The 25,101-nt window shown below is 48.8% G+C and overlaps 2 protein-coding genes across 2 annotated transcripts in view; one reads left to right on the forward strand and one right to left on the reverse strand.

The window, feature by feature from the left end:
- Positions 1–6,626, forward strand: part of TRIM67 (tripartite motif containing 67) — a 47,632-nt gene extending 41,006 nt beyond the window's left edge. The window contains exon 10 of the mRNA XM_045783592.2: positions 819–6,626. Within this exon, the coding sequence (XP_045639548.2) occupies positions 819–884 (66 nt within the window). The 3' untranslated portion in view covers positions 885–6,626. The remainder of the gene's footprint in view (positions 1–818) is intronic.
- Positions 6,627–9,799: 3,173 nt separating this feature from the next.
- On the reverse strand, positions 9,800–24,931 carry FSAF1 (40S small subunit processome assembly factor 1). Its single transcript, XM_045783252.2, has 7 exons — positions 24,801–24,931; positions 22,349–22,695; positions 13,608–13,664; positions 12,802–12,897; positions 12,576–12,662; positions 11,979–12,031; positions 9,800–10,898 (listed from the first exon to the last, which is right to left on the reverse strand). Exons 1-7 carry the CDS (start codon positions 24,886–24,888, stop codon positions 10,760–10,762), a joined length of 867 nt encoding a protein of 288 aa, XP_045639208.1. The 5' UTR covers positions 24,889–24,931; the 3' UTR covers positions 9,800–10,759.
- Between the last annotated feature and the right edge of the window lie 170 nt (positions 24,932–25,101).

The following is a 25,101-nucleotide window of genomic DNA, read 5'->3' on the forward strand; positions in this document are numbered from 1 at the left end:
TAAGCGGTTGGGAGGACGCCGGTGCCCCCTGCCCAGCTTCAGCCGATGGCTAGATGTGTGCTGAGACCTTCCAGGCGTGGCTCTCCCCTGAGAGGAGAAACGCAAAGGTGGGCTGGAAGAGAGCAGTCCTAGGGGCTGTGAGTCTCCTTCTGCTCCTTCTCACCCTTCTCTGCCCCCTCTGGCTCCCACATGAAGCAGGCAGGAAAATTGCCCTTTTAGATCTCAGGGCTGGGCCGTCCTGGCAGAGGACTCAGGAGGCCCCAAAAGGACAGAGACAAAATGGGAGCCCATGGGGGGGGGGGAGTAATGTGGAGGCAGCACCCTTGGTTTCGAGCAGAGCCCTCCTCCCTCTGGGAGTCCTGCTTTGTGGTGCGTACCACTGGCTCTGAATATTGACAGGTCTGTGTCAAGCAGTGATTTGTACCTCCACTCATTCACAGAAGGGCTTTGAGGCAGCCTGAAATATGGGCCGTCCTCCCACAGGGTTAAGAGAACAGGTGTAGGAAAGGAATGAGGCCACGGAAAGAAAACAGAAACAATAGACAATGGGGAGAACAGTACACCTGCTGCAATGGAACGTCGGCCTTGTCTGGGCTTCTGGCCATGGGACCACGTGGGAGATCCGGGCTCAGACCACCTCCTCGGGCCAACTAGCAGACATTGCATGAGTGATACTGATCCACACAGTAAACAGCGTCGCCCACCACAGACAGAAGCCCTCGGGCTGCTGCCTGTGGCGACCCACTGTGCTATGTGAGCTGTCGGGGTTCTCGTGGTGGCCTCTCCCCCACCCTCACTCACCCTGTCTTCTGTTCCAGGTCACCCTGCACACAGGACTGGAAGTGCCAACAAACCTGGGGCGGCCCAAGCCGTCAGGCAACTAGCCTCCCAGCTCCAGCTGTTCACCGGCATCTGGGAAAAGCCCCACCACACCTCACTACGTTCAAAGAACCCATGAGGGTAGGACAATGATGTCATGGGTGCAGCCCCAGCAGCCACTGAGTATCTTAGAGACATGTTTTCTTTGGGAGATGCAGAATAGGTCTGCAAGCCATGCTTGTTGAGGCAACTGGTTAAACTGGCCACTTGAAGTGACCACTGGTCCGTGGTGAACATGGGTGTGTATGTCCCTTTCCTTCCTCCTGGACATTGCAGATACTCCCAAAGAAGGACCTTTCTCAAGGGAGTGAGAAAGCATCTGGGGTTTCTGATGATGTTTCCTGCCATCTGTTTTCAAAGCTTGCTTTTGGGGGAAGGGACGGGCACGAGGGCAGACGGGCATCCTGAGAACAGGAGGCCAGGAAGACGCTTCGGAATCCCATGGCCCAAGGGTTGACCCTTTGCCGGGACACCACTCAGTCCCGAGGCTGCAGGTTCTCATCTTCTCCAGGAAATGTTATCCTTTTGCATCTTGGTCCTGGAGTCTCCACTGTGTTATGCCCTTGCAGACCTAATCCAGGGTCGATAGCAAGGGGCATTAATTTTGACCTTCACCACTCCCATCGAACTGTTGAGAACCTTAAAATGGTTTCCTTTGGTCCTTCATTAATCACCCAGTCTCTCTGTGTCTTTCTCTCTCTCTGTCTCTGTCTCTCTCTGTCTGTCTCTTTCTCTCTTGCACACACACACACACATACCCACCCACACACGCAGTCTGCTAAAATTCATTCATTTAGTTCTTAGTTCTTAAACACAAAGGAAAACACTGACATTGGAATGATAGTGTGAGGAGTCTTCACCTGGTGGCTCTTTCTGGAACTGCAAGCCTGTCTGAGTTGCTCTCTTCCAGAGGGGGCCCCTCCCAGACTCATAGCACACAAGATTCGAGGCCCTGGGGAAGCCTCTTAGAGCCGCCTACCTTTGCTTGGAGACCCCCCTACTGTCATCCTGAAAGCAGGAGGTGACCCCAAGGGCAGGGGTGGCTCTGCCCTGGGGGTGGGGGTAAGGGGGAGAGGCAGGTCCTCTGAAGAAGGCAGGAAACAGCAATATCAGCGTGTTCCTTGCCCCTCAGCTTGGGTGTGCAGGTCTGAGAGGCCCAGGCCTCCTTGCTGGGAACACAGACCTTCTCCCTGGAGATGCTCACAAGTCATTTGTGTCTCTCGGAAAGAGAGCTGGTTTTCAGGGCTTTGAGCCCGGAGCCTGCCTTGGTCCTGTCCCCAGAGTACCTTCCCGTCCCTCCTTTTCTTCCTTGTCACCTGCCACCTCCATTTTCCATCTGGTAGCGAAACGTTCTCTCTCCTTTTTGAAAGAATATATTTTATCAAGCATTTTATTTTGTCCACTTGCTGAATTGGATTTTTATAAAACTTAGCCGGTAAACCGGCAGCAACTGTGTTGACTCGGTTCTACCTGCTTGTTCAGACGCTGCCTGTGCTTTCTGAGTCACCCCGGCCAATGCTGTGTAGACCCTGCCCCTAGCAGCAGATCCGACAATCCTACCTCAGAGCCCGCGCCCTTGGACCACAAGCTGCCTTGTCCCTGCCTTGTGGGCAGGTGTGGCCGCTAGGCCAGCTGCCCGGGGCCTTCAGAAGCTGCTTGGTGCTGTCGAAGCCTCCGTGCCCCGGTCCTGGCACCCACCTGCCAGGGGAGCTGAGGTCTTGCCTCTTCGTTCTCCGCCTGCTGCGTGGTTCCCTGGGTGCACAGGGGCGCTCCTTGTCCTGTCCCGGAGCTCCGCCAGATCCCCCCAGCTGCCAGGGAGGTCCCGCCTGGGCCCCAGGCTGCCACCTGTCTTCCTGGCAGCTGCCTCTCTCCTCTTTGCTTCCACTTGCCTTTGGTTTCACTCCTTAGCCATAGCTCCGGGTGGACTCAGCTTGGAAGGTGGGGAGGATTCCAAAAGACGCAGAGGAGCCACGGCCTTCCTGGGACGGATGAAGTGTGGCCCGTGGGTCCAGGTGTATCGGCTGTGGGAGAAGAAGGAGCAGCGCCCTGGGAGTGACACCAGGAGTGAGTGTGGTTGGGAAGACGGCGGTGACTTTCTGCCATGGGGTCCGGATGAAAGGCTGGGAAGCATCCAGAACCCCCGAAGCTGGCCCTGGCTCTGGATCGCTGGAGAGGAGCTGCTCAAGCTCAGGTGGCCTTGGTGACACCCTCAGGACAGCCAGCGCCTAGGTCAGAGGGAGACTGGAACAGGGAGAAGGGAAGGTCCCACAATGGGGGGATCTCTTTCGGAAATACAAGGTGATTTTCCAGAAGGAAGCTGCTGGAACTCCCCCACCCCCACTTTTGCAGCAGTCCCCAGCCCCAGGAGGCCCTGTGAGTGCCCGGGGCAGGCACCTTTCTACCTTTGCCGACTCCTCCAGGAGCCCAGAAGCAATACGGCCCATCCCAGGACCATCTCAGGCTGTCCTTCAGCCACCTCTCCTGTCCTCAGCACAAAACACCTTTCAGGGACAAGAACGGACTGAAGAGAGAAGGCAGGTCCGTGCCACACACCTGTGTTTTTGAGGGATTAGCCAACGAAGAAGGAATCATCAACAGCCCATGGCTTTACGTCACCCTCCCCGGAAGCCCCTGGGGTTCGGAGTAGAGGCGACGGGTCACGGGTTTCTCATCCGCCATCGAACTCCCTGTCCCTTTCCAACCAACGTGGTGGCATTTTTGTACATAAAATTATATCAAGACGATGCTTTTGTTGGGCTGGCTGAGGAATAACTCGGTGTTTGTCTATCGAGCAGTTTCAGTGAGAAAGGAATTCAAAGTAACTTAAAATGTCAAGTTCCATTGCCTTGTAAATAATGCCTCCTTCACCTAATTCTGCAGTTTGTTCTTTGCTAGTGAGCAAGTTTGGTCAAAGTGTATGCCTTTCCTTTTAGAATTAATCCTTTTTAAAACTGTCCAATAGCAACTCACCGCATAGCATCCTAGCTCCTAAGTCAAACCAAGGTAAGGTATCACACACAGCCCTGCTTCCCCCTCTCTGTCCAGTTCGGGAAGATAATGATTCTAATTAGAGTGGACATTAGTAATCCTGACGACAAGGTAACTGACCTGAAAACTATGAAACTGTATATAGTTCTAGGCTGAATCTTCAGCCCTGTGTGATCTCTGTAGTTGTGACAGCACCCTCGGGCGCCCCGTGCCCGTTGAGAGGGAGGAGGATGGGGAGTGAGCCTGGGGAAGAACCGTAGCTCACCAGGGGCCATGGCCACAGGCCCGTCCTCCTTGCTCGTGGCACCCGGGAATGCCTCCCCGCCCCTCTGTCCCCCAGAGCACTCTCAGGAAATGAGCAGAACACAGGTTCTATGTGTCCTTCTTCTGGGGATATTTGCATTGTAGCCTTAATTCTGGTTGCAAGCGAAAGGCTTGGGCCCCTGTGAAGGCGTGTTTCAGCAGCTCTTACACAAAGCTGTTGCTGGTCCGTCCTGAGGCCACCTGCTCATGGTGAGAGAGTGAGGGTAGGGAAGAGCCCTGGGGGGGCTCGGCATGTGAATGCTGGAAAACAGTACTACAAGGTGCATGGATGATGCCAGGTGCCTCAACTTCAGCTCTACTGACGTTTTGGGGTGGGTAACTCTTACCGTTGTGGGCTCTCCTGTGCTCGGGAGGGTGGCTAGCAACACCCTCAGCCTTGACCCACAAGATGCCAGTAGCAACCCAGGTTCGCTGTGACAATTGAGTGTCTACAGACATTGCCAACTGTCCCCTGGGGGACACCCTGGTCTGAGAATCACAAAGTTATGCTACTGGTTTGTCATATGTCCGTATGCAGTGTGACGTGTAAGCACCCACCTCAGTGTCAGACAGAAAGCCTGTATCACGAGGCTGTGGGCCTTCATCTCAACACCCAAGTCCAGGATTTTCCATAGGTCTGCAGTGTTCCACCGGCTGGGGAAGGTAGGGGAAGACGGGGTGAACCAGAAGCAGCAGCCAAGCTGTCAGGTCTCACTTTGTATCTCCTGCAGAGGCCCCCCACACCACACCCCCATTCCTAGAGGGCAAAACTTGTTACCTTCTTTTTCCTTGGCCACGTTTGACTGGAAGCAACGGGAACTCCTTAATGGATTTGTGACCTTTATCTGGTTTTAAAATGGAATCAGATCTCCTTAGAAGGTATTTAAGGCTTATGCTGATTCCGGGAAATCTCCACTTTTGCAAGTAAGCCAGTAGCTGTGTTCAGGGATCACATTCCTTGGCAAGCTCTCCTTGGTGAGAACAAGATCCTGGTGGCTTTCACTTTCAATGGACCGTAAAATAGGTAAGACTAGGTTGGGGTAGGATGTGTTGATCACACACCAAGTTCAGCCCTTAGAAACTCATCTCTTTTTAACCTGGCTCTGATATTGGCTCAGGGCATGCGTGTGGGCAAACGTCTTAAATCTTTCCGTGCCTCCGTATCCCCACCCGAAAATGGAACGAGTCATACTAACCTACCTCCTCTGATATATTGAGAGGATTCAGAATAACATTTTTTAAGGGAAAAAATATATATAGTCTTTCATCCATTGAGTCTAGGCTACTGGTTCCCATTCAGTGAATCAAGCCCGTGTGGTGACTTTCCAGAATGTTCTCTGACCACAGACAGTGTCTCAGACAGTGTCTTCCATCCAAGCCTCTTAGGACCAGGAGCATGTATTTATTACACTGCTGCCTGGCCTTGAGGAGGGAAAACTGACATTTAAAATAGGCTTCACATAACCATACAAAGCAACACAACACGCAAATGTTCCCATTGCCAGTGAGGCCTGTTTTAATGGTACTTTCTGTACAAAGTGCTGTAAACAGGCTGCGTATCAGCATTCTCATTGTTAGTCCCCATAAAACCTGGAAAGAGGTTAACCTGCCTTTCTGCCTCCTCGGTCACCTTAAGTTCTAATATCTAAGGTGTCCCCTGACCCATAGTGTAACTCCATTGTCTCCCAAGATGTCAGCAGGGGAGCAGCTGTGAGAACCAGTATCTAAGAGTAGGGTGGGAGACACCTGCTGGGTGGTCATCACAGCCCTGGGACTCCACTTGCACTACCTGCTAAGGGTGGGGGGGGGTTCCCGGCTTTCTCTCCCCCCCCCCCTCAGTGAATGAGGTTGACGTCAGTTGGGTTGGGAGTTGAGACCTTACAGGAGTCTCGTCTGGAGGCATCACTCTTCTCTCAAAGAGTGCAGCTCATGGAGGGTGCAGGCTGCCCACCCGAGTCCTGGGGAAGACCCCAGCAAGGTGGGCACCACTCATCAGGCCAGGCCCTCAGGCAGGCTCTGAGGAGAGTCCAAAAAACAGACTTCAGGTTTGGAAGTGACTGCTCGTGGCTGCGGAAGCGGAAACATGGCGGGTGTCCTTTGAGTGAGAGCCCAGCCCAGGGCCGGACCTTTCCAGTTCCTCCCACACCTGGTGACTGGGCATCCTAAGCCCCCGGCTTCCTCAGCACCAAGAGGAAGTGCAGAGTGAGCAAGCAGAAGAAGTTAAATGCATGATGTAGAATTGCTGCTTTCCCACTGAACTGTGTATTAAGCATGAGAGATTTAACGTTGGCAAAAGGAATTTAAAAAGTTTGTGTCCTTGTTTTGACTGTCCACAGAACTTCCATGTCCCTGCCTTTCTTTACCCGTTTTCTCCCTCCCCTCCCCCACCATCGCATCCACTTCCTGTGAGAGTTGTTGGTATATGGTGGCAGCTCCTGGTCCCGTTGGTGTTCATGTCCCACTGGAAACACGGGGAGGGGGGGAGGGGGGTGTTGGGGAGGTGGGGAGGAAAGCAACTTTTTTCTAATTTTTGTATTGGTACCCACACGCGTTTGTATTTTTTGAATTGGAAACACTGTGTTTTCTGGTCTTTGGGGGTTGGTTGAACTTTGTGTATTGCCTTTTGGAAAACCTGAGTTTTATCACAGTCTTAAGCAGATTTGAAATAAATTCTTTTGACACTGCCAACAACTGACAGACAAGGCACGGTCTGTAATTTCTGCTCAGCAGTGGGGCGTGCCTCTCACCCCGCAGGCCCTGAGCGCTGGCACGCGGCTGGGGCGGAGGCTGCAGGGCGGGAGGCCACCCTGTCTCTTACCCAGAGGGCCTGGGCCTTGTGAGGCACCAGTGTCAATGTGGCCGCGCTGCGTATGCCCACGGATCTTGGGGTGATTCCATGACTCTAGACGATAGGGTCCATCTCAAACAATGTGGAGTTCATGAATTCATCCTTGCAGGAGGTGACAGGGTTGGAAATTGGTAACAGGTAACACTATGGTTAAGATACACCCATGAGGGCGCCTGGGTGGCACAGCGGTTAAAGCGTCTGCCTTCGGCTCAGGGCGTGATCCCGGCGTTCCGGGTTCGAGCCCCACGTCAGGCTCCTCCTCTATGAGCCTGCTTCTTCCTCTCCCACTCCCCCTGCTTGTGTTCCCTCTCTCGCTGGCTGTCTCTATCTCTGTCAAATAAATAAATAAAAAATCTTAAAAAAAAAAAAAAAAGATACACCCATGAATAAAACATTGGTCAGGGGTTATAAGAAACTGAGATTTGGGGAAGACACGTCCTTCCCCCCCCCCCCCCGGGGAAACTGCTTTTTATTTTATTTTTTAATGTTTTTTTATTATATTATGTTAGTCACCATACAGTACATCCCCGGTTTCCGATGTAAAGTTCGATGGTTCGTTAGTTGCGTATAACACCCAGTGCACCATGCAATACGTGCCCTCCTTACTACCCATCACCGGTGGGGGAAGACATGTCCTAATAACCTATGAGCACCAAGGACACTGACCAGCCCCTTCAACCACACAGACTGAGCCCAGGTGTGCCTGACCTGAAACTCTGTCTCTTGTGGCCTGCCTCAAACTATGACCCTCAGGAGCACATGTGTCACACCCTCCCAACAGCCCCTTCGGCCTGGCCTCGCAGTCCAGTTACCTGCGGATCCCTGAACGGCTTCCCTGGGTAGGGGCGGTTGCAGACTGAGGTGAGGCGGCAGGGCATTTACTAGAGGGTGCTCTGTGGATCTTCCCCCGCAGAAGCAAAGGAAGCAGGATTGGCCACGGGGAGGTTGAGCTGTGACACAGACCCAGCAAAGGCCTCGGCCAGTCTGTGCGGGGAAGGCAGCACGGGGCTTTAACACCCTCCCCTGGATCCAGCCAGGACTGTGAGCCACCCTGGGAGGGAGGTGACACAATCCCCGCTCAGAACAATGAAGTGGTAATTACTCGTTCCTGGAAAGGGATCTGTGTGAGGCGTCACAGCGCCTGGCACCATCCCCATACCACAGACCTATGCTTTGCTGAAGTCTGGGGAGAAGTTCCTCCAGAATTCCCGTGAGAGAAGCTCAGCTAAGGCCAGGGGCTCAAACTACATTCCCTGCGGCTGTAGCTGGCCTTGGAGCTGCATGGGACGCTCCCGGTCAGCCTCCTCTCCTAGTCAGTCTAGATCCACTCGCCCTCACCTAGTCACCCTCTTCTCGTTGTGATCCAGACCCTCATCCCTGGGGGTCCGAGCCTCAGGTCACCAGGCCCTTCTCCCCCAGGGTTGCTGCATTTTGTCTATTTGCCATCAAAATCAGGCAAAAAGAATATGAAGAGATGGCTGAGGGGACCGCCTGCATGCAGCTTCTCTCCCTGCCCCACTGGGTGACAGCAGCCCTACCTCCTCTTGATGGTCAGGGTCACCCCTGCCAGGTGTGGCTCTTCTTGCCTGGACAATCTCGGTTCAGCGGGACATGTGTTGTGCTGTTTCTTCCTTTGAGAAGAAGGGTCTCCAGATCCATGGGGGCAAGAGTCGTGGGGACAGGGAATCTCAAGGTCCCTAAGTGGGTCACTGGGAATAATGGTAGGGGGGCTGTGGTGTGGAGCAATGGTTGATCCACCAAACTGTGTCCAGGACTGGAAGAAACCCCCGCAAAGGGGAAACAGCAGGCTGTAGACAGTAAGGGCACACTGATCACTGCCCTGGAGCCCAGGTCCACTCCCCTGGTGGCTGTTGCCAGAATCTTCGTCATAACCATCTTCCTTTGGATGACTGTTTTTTCATGGGGGCTTCTCTCTGCTGCTAATCTTGCTGGAAGAAACTTTCTCAAAGCGGAAATAAAAAGCATGGTCTTAAGCCTGATCTCCAGCCCTTAAAATACAGGTTTCTTTTAGCCTCTAAACGTCCGAGTATTTCTAGAGCACCCAGTGGTAACAAAACCACTCTTCCAGTATTAACTTAGTACATTAAAAAGTGAAACCAATCAAGAGGAGAAATTTATACTTGGAACTTTTCCAGAACTCACTAGCCTGTGACTTTGGTTTGGAGTCTGGCTAAGCGCTCAGCGGTTTGCGCCACGTGGCTCGGGGAGGCGGGCGTGAGGTGGGGCTGCCTCGGACCCTGGGCTCTACGTAGATAAAGAACTGACAGGTCACTTCTAGCGCCTGAGACGCTTCCTGGTGCTTTGTCACACTTGGGATCTTCCACACCTTTAAAAAAATCACTCTTAGAAACTGCCAAAACACATATCCTGCCGACTACCGCCTTCCAAAATGAATTTGGAAAATAGAACACAGACTGCGTCTCCCTTCAGCTCAGAGCTTTCGTGGAGTTCCTTGTTTGGCCATGCCTTTGCGGTCAAGTTTGAGCCACACAAGAACATCAGCCAGTTATGCTTCTCTGTTGCGATCAAAACCTTATTATTTACTAGGTTTGGATCAGAACTTTTTGGTCATAAAAAAAAAAGTCAAAATTGATTACCACCTCTGAAGACTTCTTTTGGTGTCATAAGCTTTGAGAAGTTTCAGACACTTTCAGCAAGTGCAGTATCACTAAAAAATAAATGTTTAGCCACCCAAGGTGATTATTTTGAAGATCACATTAGCCTACGTGTAGGTGTTAGGGCATAAGTTAAAGTCTCAGCTACATATACCACAAAGGTGCGTTTTATTTACTTAGCTTCTTACAAAGGACATTTTATACACTTGGGAGGCTAAAAATTACAACTGCTTTTCCCACAAGAGAGCTGCCCAATTTTCACACTGTTGGTTCTTTCATGATATAGTAACATTACACCACTTTTAGAAAATAAAAGGCAATTTGGGGGCACCTGAGTGTCTCAGTCAGTGAAGCATCCAATTTTTGATTTCAGCTCAGGTCACAATCCCAGGGTCTTGACACTGAGCCCGCACTGGCTCTGCACTCAGCCGGGAGTCTGCTTGGGATTCGCTCGTTCCCTCTCCCTCTGCCCCTCCCCCTGCTCATGTGCTCGATCTCTCGCTCTCTCAAATAAAGAAATCTTAAAAAAAAAAGGCAATTTATTTATTTATTTTTTAAAATTTATTTATTTATTTGACAGAGAGACAGCCATGAGAGAGGGAACACAGGCAGGGGGAGTGGGAGAGGAAGAAGCAGGCTTCCAGCGGATGTGGGGCTCGATCTCAGGACTCTGAGATTATGCCCTGAGCCAAAGGCAGACGCTTAATGACTGAGCCACCCAGGCTCCCCAAAAAAGGCAATTTAAACCTCATTATTAGCATTTACAAATCAATAAATTATTAAGTTAATGAAAATCACATTATAAGCAAATGCACAAAACACCAGGGAAAGCGAATCTAGCGTACGTCTCACTGGACAAAATTAAACCACCTTTTCAATTGGTTTGCTTTATGCTCCCAGTGCAGCTGGCTCTTCCCACCACACGCTCATCACCATAAAACAGACACTTCAGACACTACAAATTTTATTTCTGATGTTTTTTTCCCTAAAAATAGAAAAGCAGTCTATGAAATATAAAATAAGTAAGAATAATCTGGAAGTCTTGAAGGGTCCAGTTTCAGTGCAGTGGCACTTTCCCATTCCTCTCTTTATTTTACAAAGGACTTCACTTAGCCACTCGGGAGGAATTTATTTTCTTGATATCAACCTGGCTCAGAATCAGTGTCCCATTTTTGAATTTTCCAACCTGCCCCATTCGTCCACTAGACAAAATGCTGGGAGCTGATTTCTTCTTTTTGGATTTCCTGCAGTTAAAGGGAGAGAAAGGTAGCAGAGTTATGCTTATGAAGAGGAATGGCAGCACCATCAACCAGGTGACCACGGTCTGCTCCCGCAAACTCCTGGGGTCCTCCCCTGCACACCATCCTCCCCTGCCCTACTGCAACAACCATCCGCCTTCCTGTGGTCCCTGAAACGTGCCAGCTGCCTTCCTGTCCCAGGGCCTTTGCACTAGCTTCTTCTATGCAGAATGTTCTGCTACAGATCTTTCCAGGCTGTCCCCTCCTCTTCACTCAGTTCTCAACTCAGGAGGTCATCCCCCAGAATGACATCCCAACCCTCCCACCCCCAGTGATTTTCTTTTATAATGCTTTATTGCAACCTCTTCACAGAACCTGCTGGTACCTGACATCCCCTTGCTTACCTGTTTGTATGTTTCGGGGTGTTTCCCTCACTACAATGTAAGCTCCTCAAAGGCAGGTATACTCCCCCACCCCGCGCGAACATGGCTGAATCCCCGACACCCAACACCTATACACCTGGCATGCCGGGGACCCTCAACACAGACAGACACATGTGGCCAGGACAAATGACCACCCATGTGCAAGCTCACTAGGAGTCCAAGAAAAAGGTTAAGACAAAAGAAGTCAATTTTGAAACAGTCATTCAAGGAGAGAGAAAAGGCATTTTTGAACAAAAGCTAAGAAACTAGCATGAAGCAACAGAATCAATACTCAGATCACAGCGCTCCGCCTCCCATGGTACGTCGGAGAACAAGACACAGCCTCAGACCGCGCTGCCATCTGGGCAGGTCTTAGCAGGGGTTGGGAATGTCAACCTCGGTTTCTCCATGAGTTACTTGAGCTGTCTGATCTTTGGAAATGGGAGCCTGGAGAAGATTCCTGATTCAGTTCTGAGGGAGCTGTTCGATCTGGGACAATGTCTTCCCCTGTCTTCCCCTCCCAGGAATTACTCAGAATGCATGAGGGGCAGTGAAGCCCTCTAACGGGCTAGAAACACCACGTAAACTCCAGGGTGTTACTTTCAGAACTAATGAACAGGTTTATCCAGATTACTCCTCCCCAGTACCTGAGGATGTCACTCACCTGTCTTCCTGCCCTCTCCTCTTCTTTTTCTTGAAAATATCTGTGTCTTGGGCCTGATTTCAGAATTTAAGATAATATGTGTGTCAATAATAGATAAAGGAGATTCAAAAACAGACAAGAGGTGTGTGATCAAAAGCCAGTGAGATACCATTTACTTTTCATCTTTTTCTCAAGCAGGCATATTAAACATACGCTCAGTTTCATCCTGAAACTCTTTCAAGAGTGTGAAAGGTCGTTCCAGAAGAGTCTGATGGGAGAAACATCCAATCTTCCATTTTAGGGGAAAGGGAGGGAACAGAGCATCTACCCCTCTGCGGTCTGTCACAGGCCCTTGTGTTCTGTACAACGTAAAACGTGACATGGGAAAAAGATCACAGTGGCTGACGTGATCTGAGCAGGAACATGCTACTTCAAAGCGAGTATTCACGTGAATATGCCGGCTTCCCTGGCTAGTGTTACAGAATGAAGCTGATCTGAACAGGTGGAGAGAACGATCGCGTCACTCTGCATCTTACTGCAGTCTACACTGCTTCCCAAACAGCAGGTCTGGCATTCCACTGCAGCCAACCACAGTAACAAAAGGGCTCTTACTCGTACCGTTCTCTTTTCTTCTTCTTTTGCTGCCTTCTTTTCTTTGATTTGCTCCTGCAACACCTTGTAATTCACATAACTGTTTTTGGGAGGCTGAAATGGGGGGGGGGAGAAACCAAAAGATATCATTTTTTATTTTGCAAGGATCTCCCCGTGATCCCTGCCCTGCCTTGCCCTGGGTGCTCCCCTTTCGTATCCTGTCTGCTGATGGAAAAAGGAAGCAGCCCCTCACCTTCGCACCCAGCATGATGGCGCGTTCCCGTTCCAAGATTCGTTCCTTCCCTTTTCCATAACCCGTGATCCCGAACCGGTGCACTTCTAAGCGAGCCTGTAGACGCAGAGAGGAATGAGCCCCGTGTGCATTCCAGAGACTCCAAGGAAGAGATCTACCCCTAGGAGTAGCCCACGTCAGACACGATGTGCTGCAGGAACTCCGTCGTGCTGTGGTTTGTGGAGCTCTGTGGAGGTCTTACATAATTTCTTACCATAACCTCACAACACTCATTCTTGTGTGGAATTTTGGACAGTTGAAGCAAAGACTTATCAGCACACAAACGAGCAACAGAATTAGGATTAAACGCAGAGCTCTGCATACTTGGATTCTCTCTGAAACAAGCTATTACCCTTCCAGGCAAGAATTTCCACTTAAAAGTACTCTCCGAACACTCTTACTCACACTGAGAAGCCATTTCTTATAGCAGCTTCAAACGCAGATCCGTGTTTATTTGTTTAAAGATGCTGCAGAGGAAGAGAAAGAGTCGCCAATGCCCACTCTTGGCAGCTGAATTACCTCCTCCTGTCTTTTTTCTCATGCATTTTAAAAACCTCGTTACAACCGCAGCACACATGCACCCCACCCTGCTTTTCTACTTAGCTCTGCATCGTGGGCACTGCGGCCACCAACCAGCATGTTTTAAATGATGGCCTGATAAGCAGTGGGATTTGCTTAACCATTTCTTCAGCCATTGGACATGGAACCTTTTTTTTTTTTTTTTGGTATTAAAAGTTGAAAAAAATGAACAGTTTCAAACCACATACCTTCTCTAAGTTAAATTCTTGTCTATCCACATCTTTCCCAGGGACACTAGTTTTGGTCTGAAAAGAAAAAAATTCTTATTAAGATCACGTTACTGTATCATGGGAGTATTTGTCACCAATGCAGCAGTCATGTTTTACAAAGCCCTGAAACTGGCCCAGATGCCTAAATACCAAAGGATCACACAAGCATGTTGCACAAAAGTCTTCATGGAAGAAAAATGGAGGAAAAAAATGTTAAGGTCTCAAAGCTTAAGAGAGGAGGAGAAATTTTTTTAAAAAATACAAAAATAAAAAAGATGATGAGAGAAACCGATGTCTGTCTCTCATAAACCACATGCAGAAGATTCTGTTCAGTGGGGGGGGGGATTTAGAAGAGGGTGAGTGAGCAGGGATTCTGGAAGGTAAACATTAAATATTTTTTAATTATTTATTTAAATTTTTTTTAAAGGAGAGAGAGTGTGTGCATGCAGGGGGGTGGGGAAGAGGGAGAGAGACAGAGAGAGAGAGAAAATCTTAAGGAGGCTCCACGCCCAGTGTGGAGCCCAACGTGGGGCTCAGCTTGATCTCACGACCCTGAGATCATGACCTGAGTCACAGTCAAGAGTCGGACACTTAACTGACTGAGCAACCCAGGCGCCCCTAAACATTATATTAAAAAACTCTTTCTCTCCCTTTTTGTTCCCATCCAGCCATTAAAATAATGGCTAACAAAACTCTCTTAACTAAATATTTCCTTCAGGAACATCACATTTCTAGAAATGGAGATTTGTTTTATAATTCCCAATGGAAAATAATGAGGCTGCAAATGCGTTCAAAGCACATGACTCTTTACATTGATACAGCCACTAGCTCTGGTTACCAGCCAGACTGACCAAAGCTTGAGGTTTTAAGGAAATGTGTCGTCACCTCTGGCTAACAGCAGTGGTCACTACTCAACCCCAAACACCACATCTGGACCAACAGGAAGCAGGCTCTAAAAGTCGTGAACCCTCTAGAGAACGCGCCCTTCTCCCTCAGAGGACAATGGTGAAGAGTGATGCTCGCCAGGGTAGGAGCTCCTGCTCAGCAGGGGGCGCTGTGTTGGGACACCGCAGTGCCGTGCCCTACACCATGCCCTACACCATGCTGAGAGGCCATCTACAGGTCTCGTGGTCTCCCTTCTCCCAATGGGAGCTGTACTTCAGCTTATCCTGTATTTTGGGTGAGTGGGTCGGTCACTGAATGCTTCCCCAGGTGACAGGCTCTCTCCATGAGGCCGTGTACTGACCTCACAGAGGGGTTCTTACCATGACAGTGGGTAAAGCATGCAGTGGTATAAATGTTAGCAAGGTCCAGGAAATAGGAAGACGCGGCCAGTGCTCTGAGTATTAACCAACCCACTATGGAACAGTGGCCCCCAGGCAGTCACCCCAGCGCGCTCGTCAGCTAGCACACTGCACGCTGACTCAGCTGGACAGAAAGAACACGGCGCCACGGAGGAGGACGGCCATGCTCTAAGCACGTCGTCCTGCTCTGTGCTCGCTGTCACAGCAAATGCATCTTCCACGTTACTTTACCAAGATCCCTGACTTTGATGATGCTTACGATTTCCTTCAGTCACGTATTTCACAGAATCAAATGCCTTAATTAAGACCACGGGCACATGAAGGACGCCAGGTGCTTCCGTTCCTCTACCCCAGAAAGAATTATTTCCTGTTCCATGGCTGGAAAAAAATTCTGTATTTACCCTGAAGTGAAAAAGTCTTTTCCACTGGCATGCACACCTAACCTATTTAATATGATAAATACTGACACAACTTCTAAAAAACAAACGGCTTTAAATCTTAATGATTTCGGGATCATCCCGATCCTCAAATACAAATTTTATGTTAAAAAGAAAAACTGCGGGGTGCCTGGGTGGCTCAGCCATTAAGCGTCTGCCTTCGGCTCAAGGTGTGATCCCAGGGTCCTGGGGTCGAGCCCCGCATCGGACTCCCTGCTCGGCGGGAAGCCTGCTTCTCCCTCTCACACTCCCCTTGCTTGTGTCCCTTCTCTCGTGGTCTCTCTCTGTCAAATAAATAAATAAAATCTTTAAAAAAAAAAAAAGAGAGAGAGAGAGAGAAACTGTATGTGGTTCACAGATCTCCAAATATCCATGAAACATGTGCCTCCTTTTCTAAAACTGAAATAGTTCTTTCTCTCTTCTCCACTCCCATCCGTCCAGGGAAGCAGTGGCTAACTAGTCTTCTGAGTGAACATTTCACATTCAGGAGCATGAGATTCCCAGCATTACTGGAGATGTCACCGATGCCCTGGGCTGCCCCGCTGTCAGAAGATCAGCGTGAGGAAGGAGCAATCTAAGAGGACCTAAACGCTGTAATAAAATTCTTGGCCACCTGCGGGACAGTCACTGTGGGGCTGAAAGCAGCCCACAGAGGAGAGGGGCAGGCCTCTGACGTCCCCGCTCTCCCCAACGCCAGCCCCACAGAATTCCCAGTCCCCGCACACTGGCCTCGGTTCATCCGGGCTGTGGGGACACCTGGGCCGAGGGCCCGCGCGGGCCTGGGTGGCAGCTTCAGTGGGACATAGATACCTTGCCACTCCCAAGTCCTCTGTGAACATTTCGCCAGAGATATCTCAGCTTTGCAGCTCTTGATGTGTTTGAGAAAGGTCCAGATTCTACATCTTTGTTTATCATAAAAGCAAACATTTGGAAAATAATTCTTAGCTCACTATTTTGTGATGCTGAGTCCATAAGCATGACCCCACCAACAACCAACTTTTATTCACAGCTTTTAAGACCTTTCAGTCCATCAGTCACCACATATTGCCTGACTTGGAAGACATCAGCACTTCTCCCTGTCCGCTTTGCCCCAGTGCTCAGTCTGCAGCAGCGGGCTTACCACCTGCGGGCGCCAGCGGTCCTCCCTGGCTTTCAGGCTCCGCTGCCTGCCTGAAGTTAGGTAGGGCTACGTGACTTTGTCTGGCCTAAGAAGTGTGAGCAGAGGGGAATATGCCCCCACCACAAGGCACCTCGAAGAGCCAGCCGTTCATCAAGCCCCCTCCTTCACCAAAGCAACTAAGAGTCTTCCAGACAGTGGAGCCCGTTATCCTGGGTCCCTAGATGAGGACGGCGTGGAGCAGCACGTGCTGTCCTTGCCAACCCTGACGGACGTGTAAGAATAATTAACTTTTGCCTTCAAACCACTAAGATGGTTTGGGACTATGTTACCAAACCACAGCCTTATCTATCCTGACCTGTAAAGCTTTACTGTCCGGCACACGGGAAAGAGAAACGTTTACAGATTTTGAGAACTTGCATGTTAGGCTCCGAAGAAAGCAGCAAGCTATAAAATGATGGAAGAGTTTGGGGGTGCGGGAGGAAGGCCGACAGTCCTCCAGGCTCAGTGAATGCGTCCATGAGCTGGCTGGCTGACCACGGCTATTTTCTGCTGCACTGGTTAGATTCTTTTATTCTACTGGTTACTGTCCAACCTTTGTCCCATGAGAGAGTAGTTGGGGAAATAAACACTCTCTTTTTAGCCATCACTGGATTTGCTGAAGAACAGGGTTGTGGAACAAAGGTAAAGGGTGCCCTGGAGTGTGGAGGATTTCAGCGTTGAGCCCTAGGGAGCGATCTAGATACTGCAGAGACTACGAGGGCAGTAAGACCCTGCGGTGGTAACGTGGGGACAGGTCTTTCTAGTGAAGCTTCTGGATCCGCGCGCTTGTGTTACTCAAAGGACGAGGAGCCTAACCTAACCCGCTCTCTCTCTGGTGGAGCAGCTTGCAAGCCAGAAAGCCTGGGGTCTGAACCTGAGCTCCGGTTCTTACTTCACATCCACAGTCCTTTCTGTGAATCCTTAGAAAATTCAGAGGCTTTCACACTTTAGAAAGGTAATACTGCGAATCTACTGAATACAATATACCACTTCCGGTGGGGGCCAAGACCATAACCCGTGATTAAGTACACTCATATTTCTGCCAGAATATCTATGAATATTCATGCCAGACGGAACAAACAGAAATAATTCCTAAGCCTCACATGAGTTCAGGTCAGGTTTTGCTGCAAAATAAATCTGCACCAAGCCTCAAAACAAAACATAACTAAAACTCTGATTTCCGAAGTTCCGGGGTTCTAGAATGGCAGATAGGGGGCGGCCGACTGTTTAAACACGGGCACGTATCTTAACCTCTCTAGGCAGCACTTTTCTCTGTAAAATGAAGACAGGACACAGAATTGTGAGGATTCAGTGAGATAATGAACTAGTGAAAGGAAGTAATCATTGGGGCAGTAGCAAGCACCCGTAAATCTTAGTTATTATAGTGATTTGCTACGTGCTTAGTAGCGGTCTGCACGTACCTGCGTCCAGGCCGCAGAAGCCAAGAGCCCCTTCGGATCTAGAGTCCACTGTTCTATTATTTCTATTATGTCTTTCTTACCTCTTTTCTCTGGAGGCTGCAAAAGAGGCTAAGGTTCGGGACACAGATGATGCAAAAGTGCAGAAAATACCGATAAGACGTATCAGTCAAGCAACGCTTGGATCATTTTCAGCCACACCTGGTGCTTTTTCATTCTTCCTCCCAGGAAGCCTTGCACTCATTAAAGAGCAGTTAAGGGGCGCCTGGGTGGCTTAGTCCTTAGGCGTCTGCCTACGGCTCAGGGCGTGATCCCGGCATTCTGGGATCGAGCCCCACATCAGGCTCCTCCGCTATGAGCCTGCTTCTTCCTCTCCCACTCCCCCTGCTTGTTTCCCTCTCTCGCTGGCTGTCTCTATCTCGGTCGAATAAATAAAATCAAATCTTTAAAAAAAAAAAATGGTGACCAAGTTCCCTGATTAATTCATTAAATGGGGTGATGTCGGGGGAGGGTTTCCCCACATAGCCAATAAGCTGTACTCCCATACCAGCTACAATTCAACTCAATTGTGACACTCTACCTGGAAATGGTATCAGATTGCACAGGTTAAGGGCTCTGCCCTACAAGACTGCCACCCACTTCTTTCACCAGCTGCGAGCCCGTGTTGTCATCTGTGCGTGCTTCTGACCCACCACCAACAGATTAGCAGTTCCCACGACCCCCTCCTTGGGTTCGATTAGTTTGCTAGAGCAGCTCACAGAACTCAGGAAAGCCAGCTAACTTACCAGATTGCTGGTTGATTATAAAAGGATATAACTCAGGAACAGGCTGATAGGGGGGATGCACAGGGTGAGGTATGTGGGACAGGATGGGGCCCTTCCATGTCCTCTCTGAACATGTCACTCTCCAAGCACCTACACATGTCACCAACCCAGCTTTCCAAACCCCTGGGTTTCTACAGAGGCTTCATTATACAAGTATGACGAATTTAATCACCAGCCACAGGCAATTAATTCAACTTCCAGCCCATTTCTTCTCCCCAGAGGTCAGGGAGATGGTACTGAAATTTCCAAACCTATAATATAATCATGCAGGTGATTCTCCTGGCAACCTGCCCCTTCCTTCACTGCTTCTCCAATTCACTGGTTACAAAACATACCTTTACTGCTCTCGTCACTGAGGGAATTACAGGGGTTACAGGAGTTCTATGCCGGAAATGGGGGACAAAGACCAAATAAATAAATAAATATATAAATATAAATATAAATATATATATATATATATATATATAAACTTTTTTCATATATATAGGCCAAATATATATATAGAGAGAGACCAAATATATATATATATTTCATATCTTACTATAAATCACCATAGCACACCATGAACACCTGTTTTCAATACACAATGCTGTTTAATCGCAGTATATATGTCATAGATCTAAGTTCCAGGGAAAGAAGGTCACTCCCTGGGTTCGGGCAGGACCAGCTGGGTTGTCCAACATGTCAGTACCTCTCAAGTATTCTCCAAAGACAACCAGCTGACTCCACGCAGGCTGTCATTATCTTATTAGACATCTGGGCTGATTGCACATCTGTCTGAACTGTCTACAACGACCCATAAGCTTTCAGAGAACAGGGGCCACAGCTATCATTTACCACGATATACAAACTCTTGGCACAGCATCACGTATCTTAATTACTCCCAACTGACTGACTATTCCTTAGCTGGCACTCCCTCTATGCATTAATAACCAGCGTTCTGGTCATTTGTATTTGTTTACATGTTGCAATAGCAACATCCTAAAGTCTTTTTACAGGCGTATCTGTTTTTATAGTGTTCATTTTCTGTCTCCTTGGCCGGACACATTCATGTGTTCAAAGGGATACATTTTAAAAAGTAGGAAAGGGCGGAACGCCAAGAACAACTGAAAAATTTCATTAAGGTCAGAAAATCCGAAATGTTGGACGAGCCAAGGTTCCTAAGAAAAGCCACCTACAACGAAAAAGGGATCAGTCGGAACGGGAAGAAAAAGAACCCAACAGCCTGCAGCAGATGTGCTATTAGTAAGAGACAGAAATGCACTCATTCAACGCCAACGTTTTTGTCCTTTCGATTAGAAAACTTTCCATTCTAGAAAGAACCCAATGAGCCTAAGAGGAAACAGAAGACCAAGGCATCTGAAGAAATGAGGGAGGGTACTCAGATGCTTTGTTAGTTAAATTCTCCAAACACAGAATTACATATAATGCAAAGCAGTGTTCAACCTTTTTTACTGCATGGCACACACAGAAAATACTAGTATTTGTAAGGTGCACGAGGGTTCCCTGTGGTAATACTGCTCACCGTAAGCTTCCCTGGCTGGCCAGCATAGGAACTCTGGCTGGCTGAAGGGCCCAGGAAATCCGCTTCCTGGCCTGCCTGTAACAGCTCCCAGTGCCCCAATATTTGGAGTAGGAGTTGGAAACTGACCTAGAATCCTAAAATAAAGGTAGATGATTACAAAAACCACTATTAGTCTTCGAGGGAGACATGCTGGTGAGCATGACGTGAAGAGCTACCTGAATGCTAGGAAAGATGACGCAGCTGGTTTTTTTAAACCATAAAAAAGATGTGGTAAGCGCTGGATGTGCTCACACACATTCGCCAAGAATGGTACAAGCCCGACTGTCTTTGAATTGTGGTCTCCAAAAAAAGACACGTCCATGTTCTAATGCCCAGAATCAACGAATGGATCTTATTTGGAAAAAGGGTCTTTGTAGTGTCATTAAGGATCTCATGACAAGACCGTCCATCCTACATTTCGGGTGGGCCCTAAACCCAATGACAGCTGTCCTTCTACGAAAAAGGGAGGGGGAGATCTGAGACTCAGACATACAGAGAGGGCCACGTGCAGACGGAGGAAGAGTTGAGGGTGATGCAGCCACGAGCCAAGGAATGCTTAGAGCCTCCAGAAGCTGGAAGAAGAAAGGACAGATTCCCTTTCAGAGGGGAGTGTGCCCAGCCAACACCTTGAGTTTGGCCTTTCTGGCCTCCAAAACTGTAAGAGAGAACATTTCTGCCCAGCAGCCTAGGAAACGAATATAATCCCCTTTCCCTTTGATGATAGATGGAAATTTACAGGACATGAGGAAAATAACAGAAACAGAATATCTGGATTTTTGCAATGAATTTGACAAAACCATAACACCCTGGTGGGAAAAGTTGGATAAGCAACTACACCTTTCTCCTGGACTGAATTTTGAGTGAGACTTACAAATTCAGTCTGAGAGAGAATACTGGTCAGTGAAATCCAACTGTTTTCCATCAGAATGTTAAGTTCCTTGAGAGAAAACAGTTTTGCCCCTTTCGTTCAATGCTGTATCCTGATGCCTAAAACAGCATGAAAGGTCCACTCAGCAGGCTTGCGTTTCTTAATCTCTGCACATTCCTAAGGCAGTCTTGTTTTCAGAATTGGCCCTTGGCTGGTTCCTGGGAGCTGACCAATTGTCTGATAAGAGGATTTTTGCATCCCCAAGGCCTTGAGCCAAGCCACACCAAGTCTGACTAGATTGTTTATACTCACAATGTGATTTATGGCGAATACTCACTTTTTTTCTGGAGCTTCAATAACTAAGGTCAGTCTGCATATCTGCATAACTGATCTCCAATGGAAACTATGGACACCGAGGCTGGGGTGAAATTCCCTGGTTGACAACACTTCCCACATGCTGTCACAACTCACTGCTGGAGTAATGAAACACATCTCCCGCAACTCCACTGGGAGAGGACATCTAGACATTTACACCTGGTTTCCTCCAGACCTTGCCCCAGGCACCTGTTTCCTTCACTAGTTTTACTCTGTATCCTTTAGCTATAGTAATTTGTAACCATCATGGTGAGTACATGCTGAGTGTCGAGTCCTGTGAGTGCTTTTAGCAAATCCTCAAGCCAGAGGGTGGTCTTGGGGACCCTTGACACGGTCTAAAAAGATACCCATCTAGGGGTGCCTGAATGGCTCAGTCGGTACAGCCTGCAACTCTTGATCTTGGGGTCATGATGAGTTCATGCCCCATGTTGGGTGTAAGATTCCTTAAATGAATAAAAACTTTATTTTTTTATTTTTGATAAAAACTTTTTAAAACAATTTTATTGATTTATTTGAAAGAGACAGAGAGAGAGAAAGAGAGAGAAAGCACAAGCAGGGGGAGGGGCAGAGGGAGAGGGAGAAGCAGGCTCCCCGCTGAGCAGGAAGCCTAGATCCCAGGACCCTGAGATTATGACCTGAGCTGAAGGCAGATGCTTAACCGACTAAACCACCAAGGCACCCAAACCTTTTTTTTAAGAAAAAAAAGATACTTCTCTAAAACTGCAATATCAGGGTTTTCACCACGTACATATAAACTAACCAACTCGTTACCTGTGTGCTCTCATCTTGATCCAGCTTCTCTTTTCTTTTCTTATTTCTGCTGTGAAATTCTACCACTTCTACTGGCTCCCCGCTGTTCTTCAGGGTTGAGGGAGATACTGCAGCACTAGGGACTTCTGGTCCTGAAGGGGAACCAGTGGGGGACACAGCAGGAGCACGCTGCAGCTCTTCTCGGAGTTCCTTGAAGAAGTTGGAGGCACTCTTCCTTTGGCCTCTTACAAGAGAATCGGGTAGGGGAGCTGGCTCTGTTGCCATGGCCATTGGAGTCCCGGCACCTCTCTTCTTGTTTTCTCCTCTCTTCCTGATCCTTTTCTGTTCTGCTTCATCCTCTGTCTCTCCTGTTTGTTCAAACACAGAGTGGAAAAATAAATAGCTTTGGTTTTATCAAATGGTCAAACCATGTGAATGCGCTTGTACATACGCCATGGCTATCAACACCCAGACATACAAAGAAACAAAAGATTTATTTTTCTTCAAATGGTGTTGTATTTGCACGCTTTTTTTTTGTATTTTTATTTATTTTTAAAATTTTAATTCAATTAATTCACATATAATGTATTATTGGTTTCAGAAGTACACGTCTGTGATTCATCAGTCTCATATCACTGGGTACAGTGCTCATTACATCACATGCCCTCCTTAATGCCTATCACCCAGTTACCCCAATCCCCCACCCCCCTCCCCTCCAGCAACCCTCAGTTTGTTTCCTATGATTAAGAGTCTCTTATGGTTTGTTGTATTTGCACAACTTGTAGAATCCAAGATGTGCCATCATTTGCTAAGTAACTATATTCATGTCTGACTCATGACACAATTATTTCAGCCCTTACCTCAGTCCATACTAACAGCGAGCTCAAGGCAATGGGCCCCGGGGAACTGGTAATCCCAGCTGGCTCATGCTTTGCACTAAAAATGTCTGCCAGTGCAGCTGGTGTTTTGTTTTTTAACACTCTCTAGGGTTACAGGTGGGTATTAGTCTTCCCATTCTTTTTTCACTTATGAATTAAGATGAACCTACAAGTGACTCAATTTGAACACATTTATTTTCTATGAAATCCCTTTATCTCCTCTTTGTTTCACCTGTTCAATTCTGACCAGTCACCTGAAGGTTCTGACTCATTACTCACCCACGGTGCCAACCAGTATCACAGTGCTCCCTAAATATAGGCTGATCATTTATGTTTACTTATATTAAGGGTCATCTAAACTTTGGCACTGGGCACCTAAAAATAGGTAGTTACAGCCCAAGCCTTCAGAGCTCCTCACATACTTTCAAGCCTGTGCTAACATAAACTGTATTTAGGATTTGGAAGAATTATCTTTTCCTCTAGTTTTTAAACTTCTCAAGGCCAGAGACTAAGTCTCTCTGTCCTCTGATATTCCCAAGGGCACAAGATGTGTCCACAGGACAGGTCAATTTAAGGGGAGGGACCAGGGCTAGAGAGTCTGGGGATTGGAACCCAGGCTCTGCAAATCAATAGCTAGGTGGACTTTGATAAGTTTTTTAACCCCTAATGCTTGTTTATACATTTGTAATAAATGGGATTAATGACAGTATGTATTTCACCAGGAAGCAAAGATTAAGTGAGTAAATACATGAAAGACATGGACTACATGGCAAATTCTCTATACTAATTAGCTATTATTTTTACTGTGTAAGTGAGCTTAGAATTTTGAGCAATGGCTCCAAACTACAATAGCTTTTGCAACAGCAGGTTACAAATTTAAGAAATGTTTGCTCCTTAAAGACACTAATGCCTAGGCTAGCTCTTGCCTGAACAAGGGATGTCACCTAACCTGGAACAAATTCTTCAGAGTGTGTGGAACTGTCTTCCTACTAAAGCGCCAGATGGTTGCCAATCTTGAACAACCGTTTTTCTTTCCTTTCTCCGAGCAAGATAAAAGGAGAGGCTGGCCAACTTAGTGGAAGAAAAGGTTGTGAAACGCTTCACATGAAAACCTTGTCCGAAGTCCGCGAGGGAGGAACACACTAAAGGCTGGGGCTCTAGGGTGACAAGGTGGTACGAACGCACCAGGGTCACGCGTGGCTGGAAGGGTGGTGTGGGGGATGCGGGCTTCCCAGAGGGCCGGGAAAAGTGATAGGGTGGGCTATTTCCGAGAGCCCAAGGTCCCATTTGATCACACCCTGTAAGCCTGAACGCCTTGGTGACGAGCAACTAGGTTGGTGCCCACACTCAGGGACGACTTGCGAGGCTTGATCCATGAAGAATAACAAAAGAGCGCAATCGTGAGGCGGGGGGGGGGGGGGGGGAACCTCTGTCGGAGGTGTGTGCTGGACTCGTCATGGGAACCAGGGCGGAGTAGCTGAGAAGTGCTCCACGTGCAAGAACCGAGAGCCGAGGGCGGCCCAGTTCCGAAGGCACAGCAGACCCTCAGCTGTCAGTCCACTCTCTCCACGTGGGCTGCGAGACCCTGCACTCACCAAAATCGTAGAGGTTCCGGAGCAGGGAGTCCAAGAGTGTCTGAGAGCCGGGAGGCGCGCTGGCCCCCAACCTCTGCTCCTGAGCCATGGCGGGGGCGGCGGGGGTAGGTGCCACCGCGGTACCGCCCAGAGCCCGCGGGGATTTCGGCCTCGCGGTACCCCCGCTTCCGAGTTACGCGGTGCGCGCGCGCGTCGCAGGTCCCGGCGCGGCTTCCGTCCTGGTTAAGATGGCGGCGCCCGGGGTCCTGTGGAGCGGCAGTGGAGGGTGCCGCCGCCCTAGGCGAGGTCGGGCCGCCCAGCG

The sequence above is a fragment of the Ursus americanus genome, chromosome 6 (assembly GCF_024610735.1).
Source record: "Ursus americanus isolate L20-20 chromosome 6, mUrsAme1.1.p, whole genome shotgun sequence".
Lineage (NCBI taxonomy): Eukaryota > Metazoa > Chordata > Mammalia > Carnivora > Ursidae > Ursus > Ursus americanus.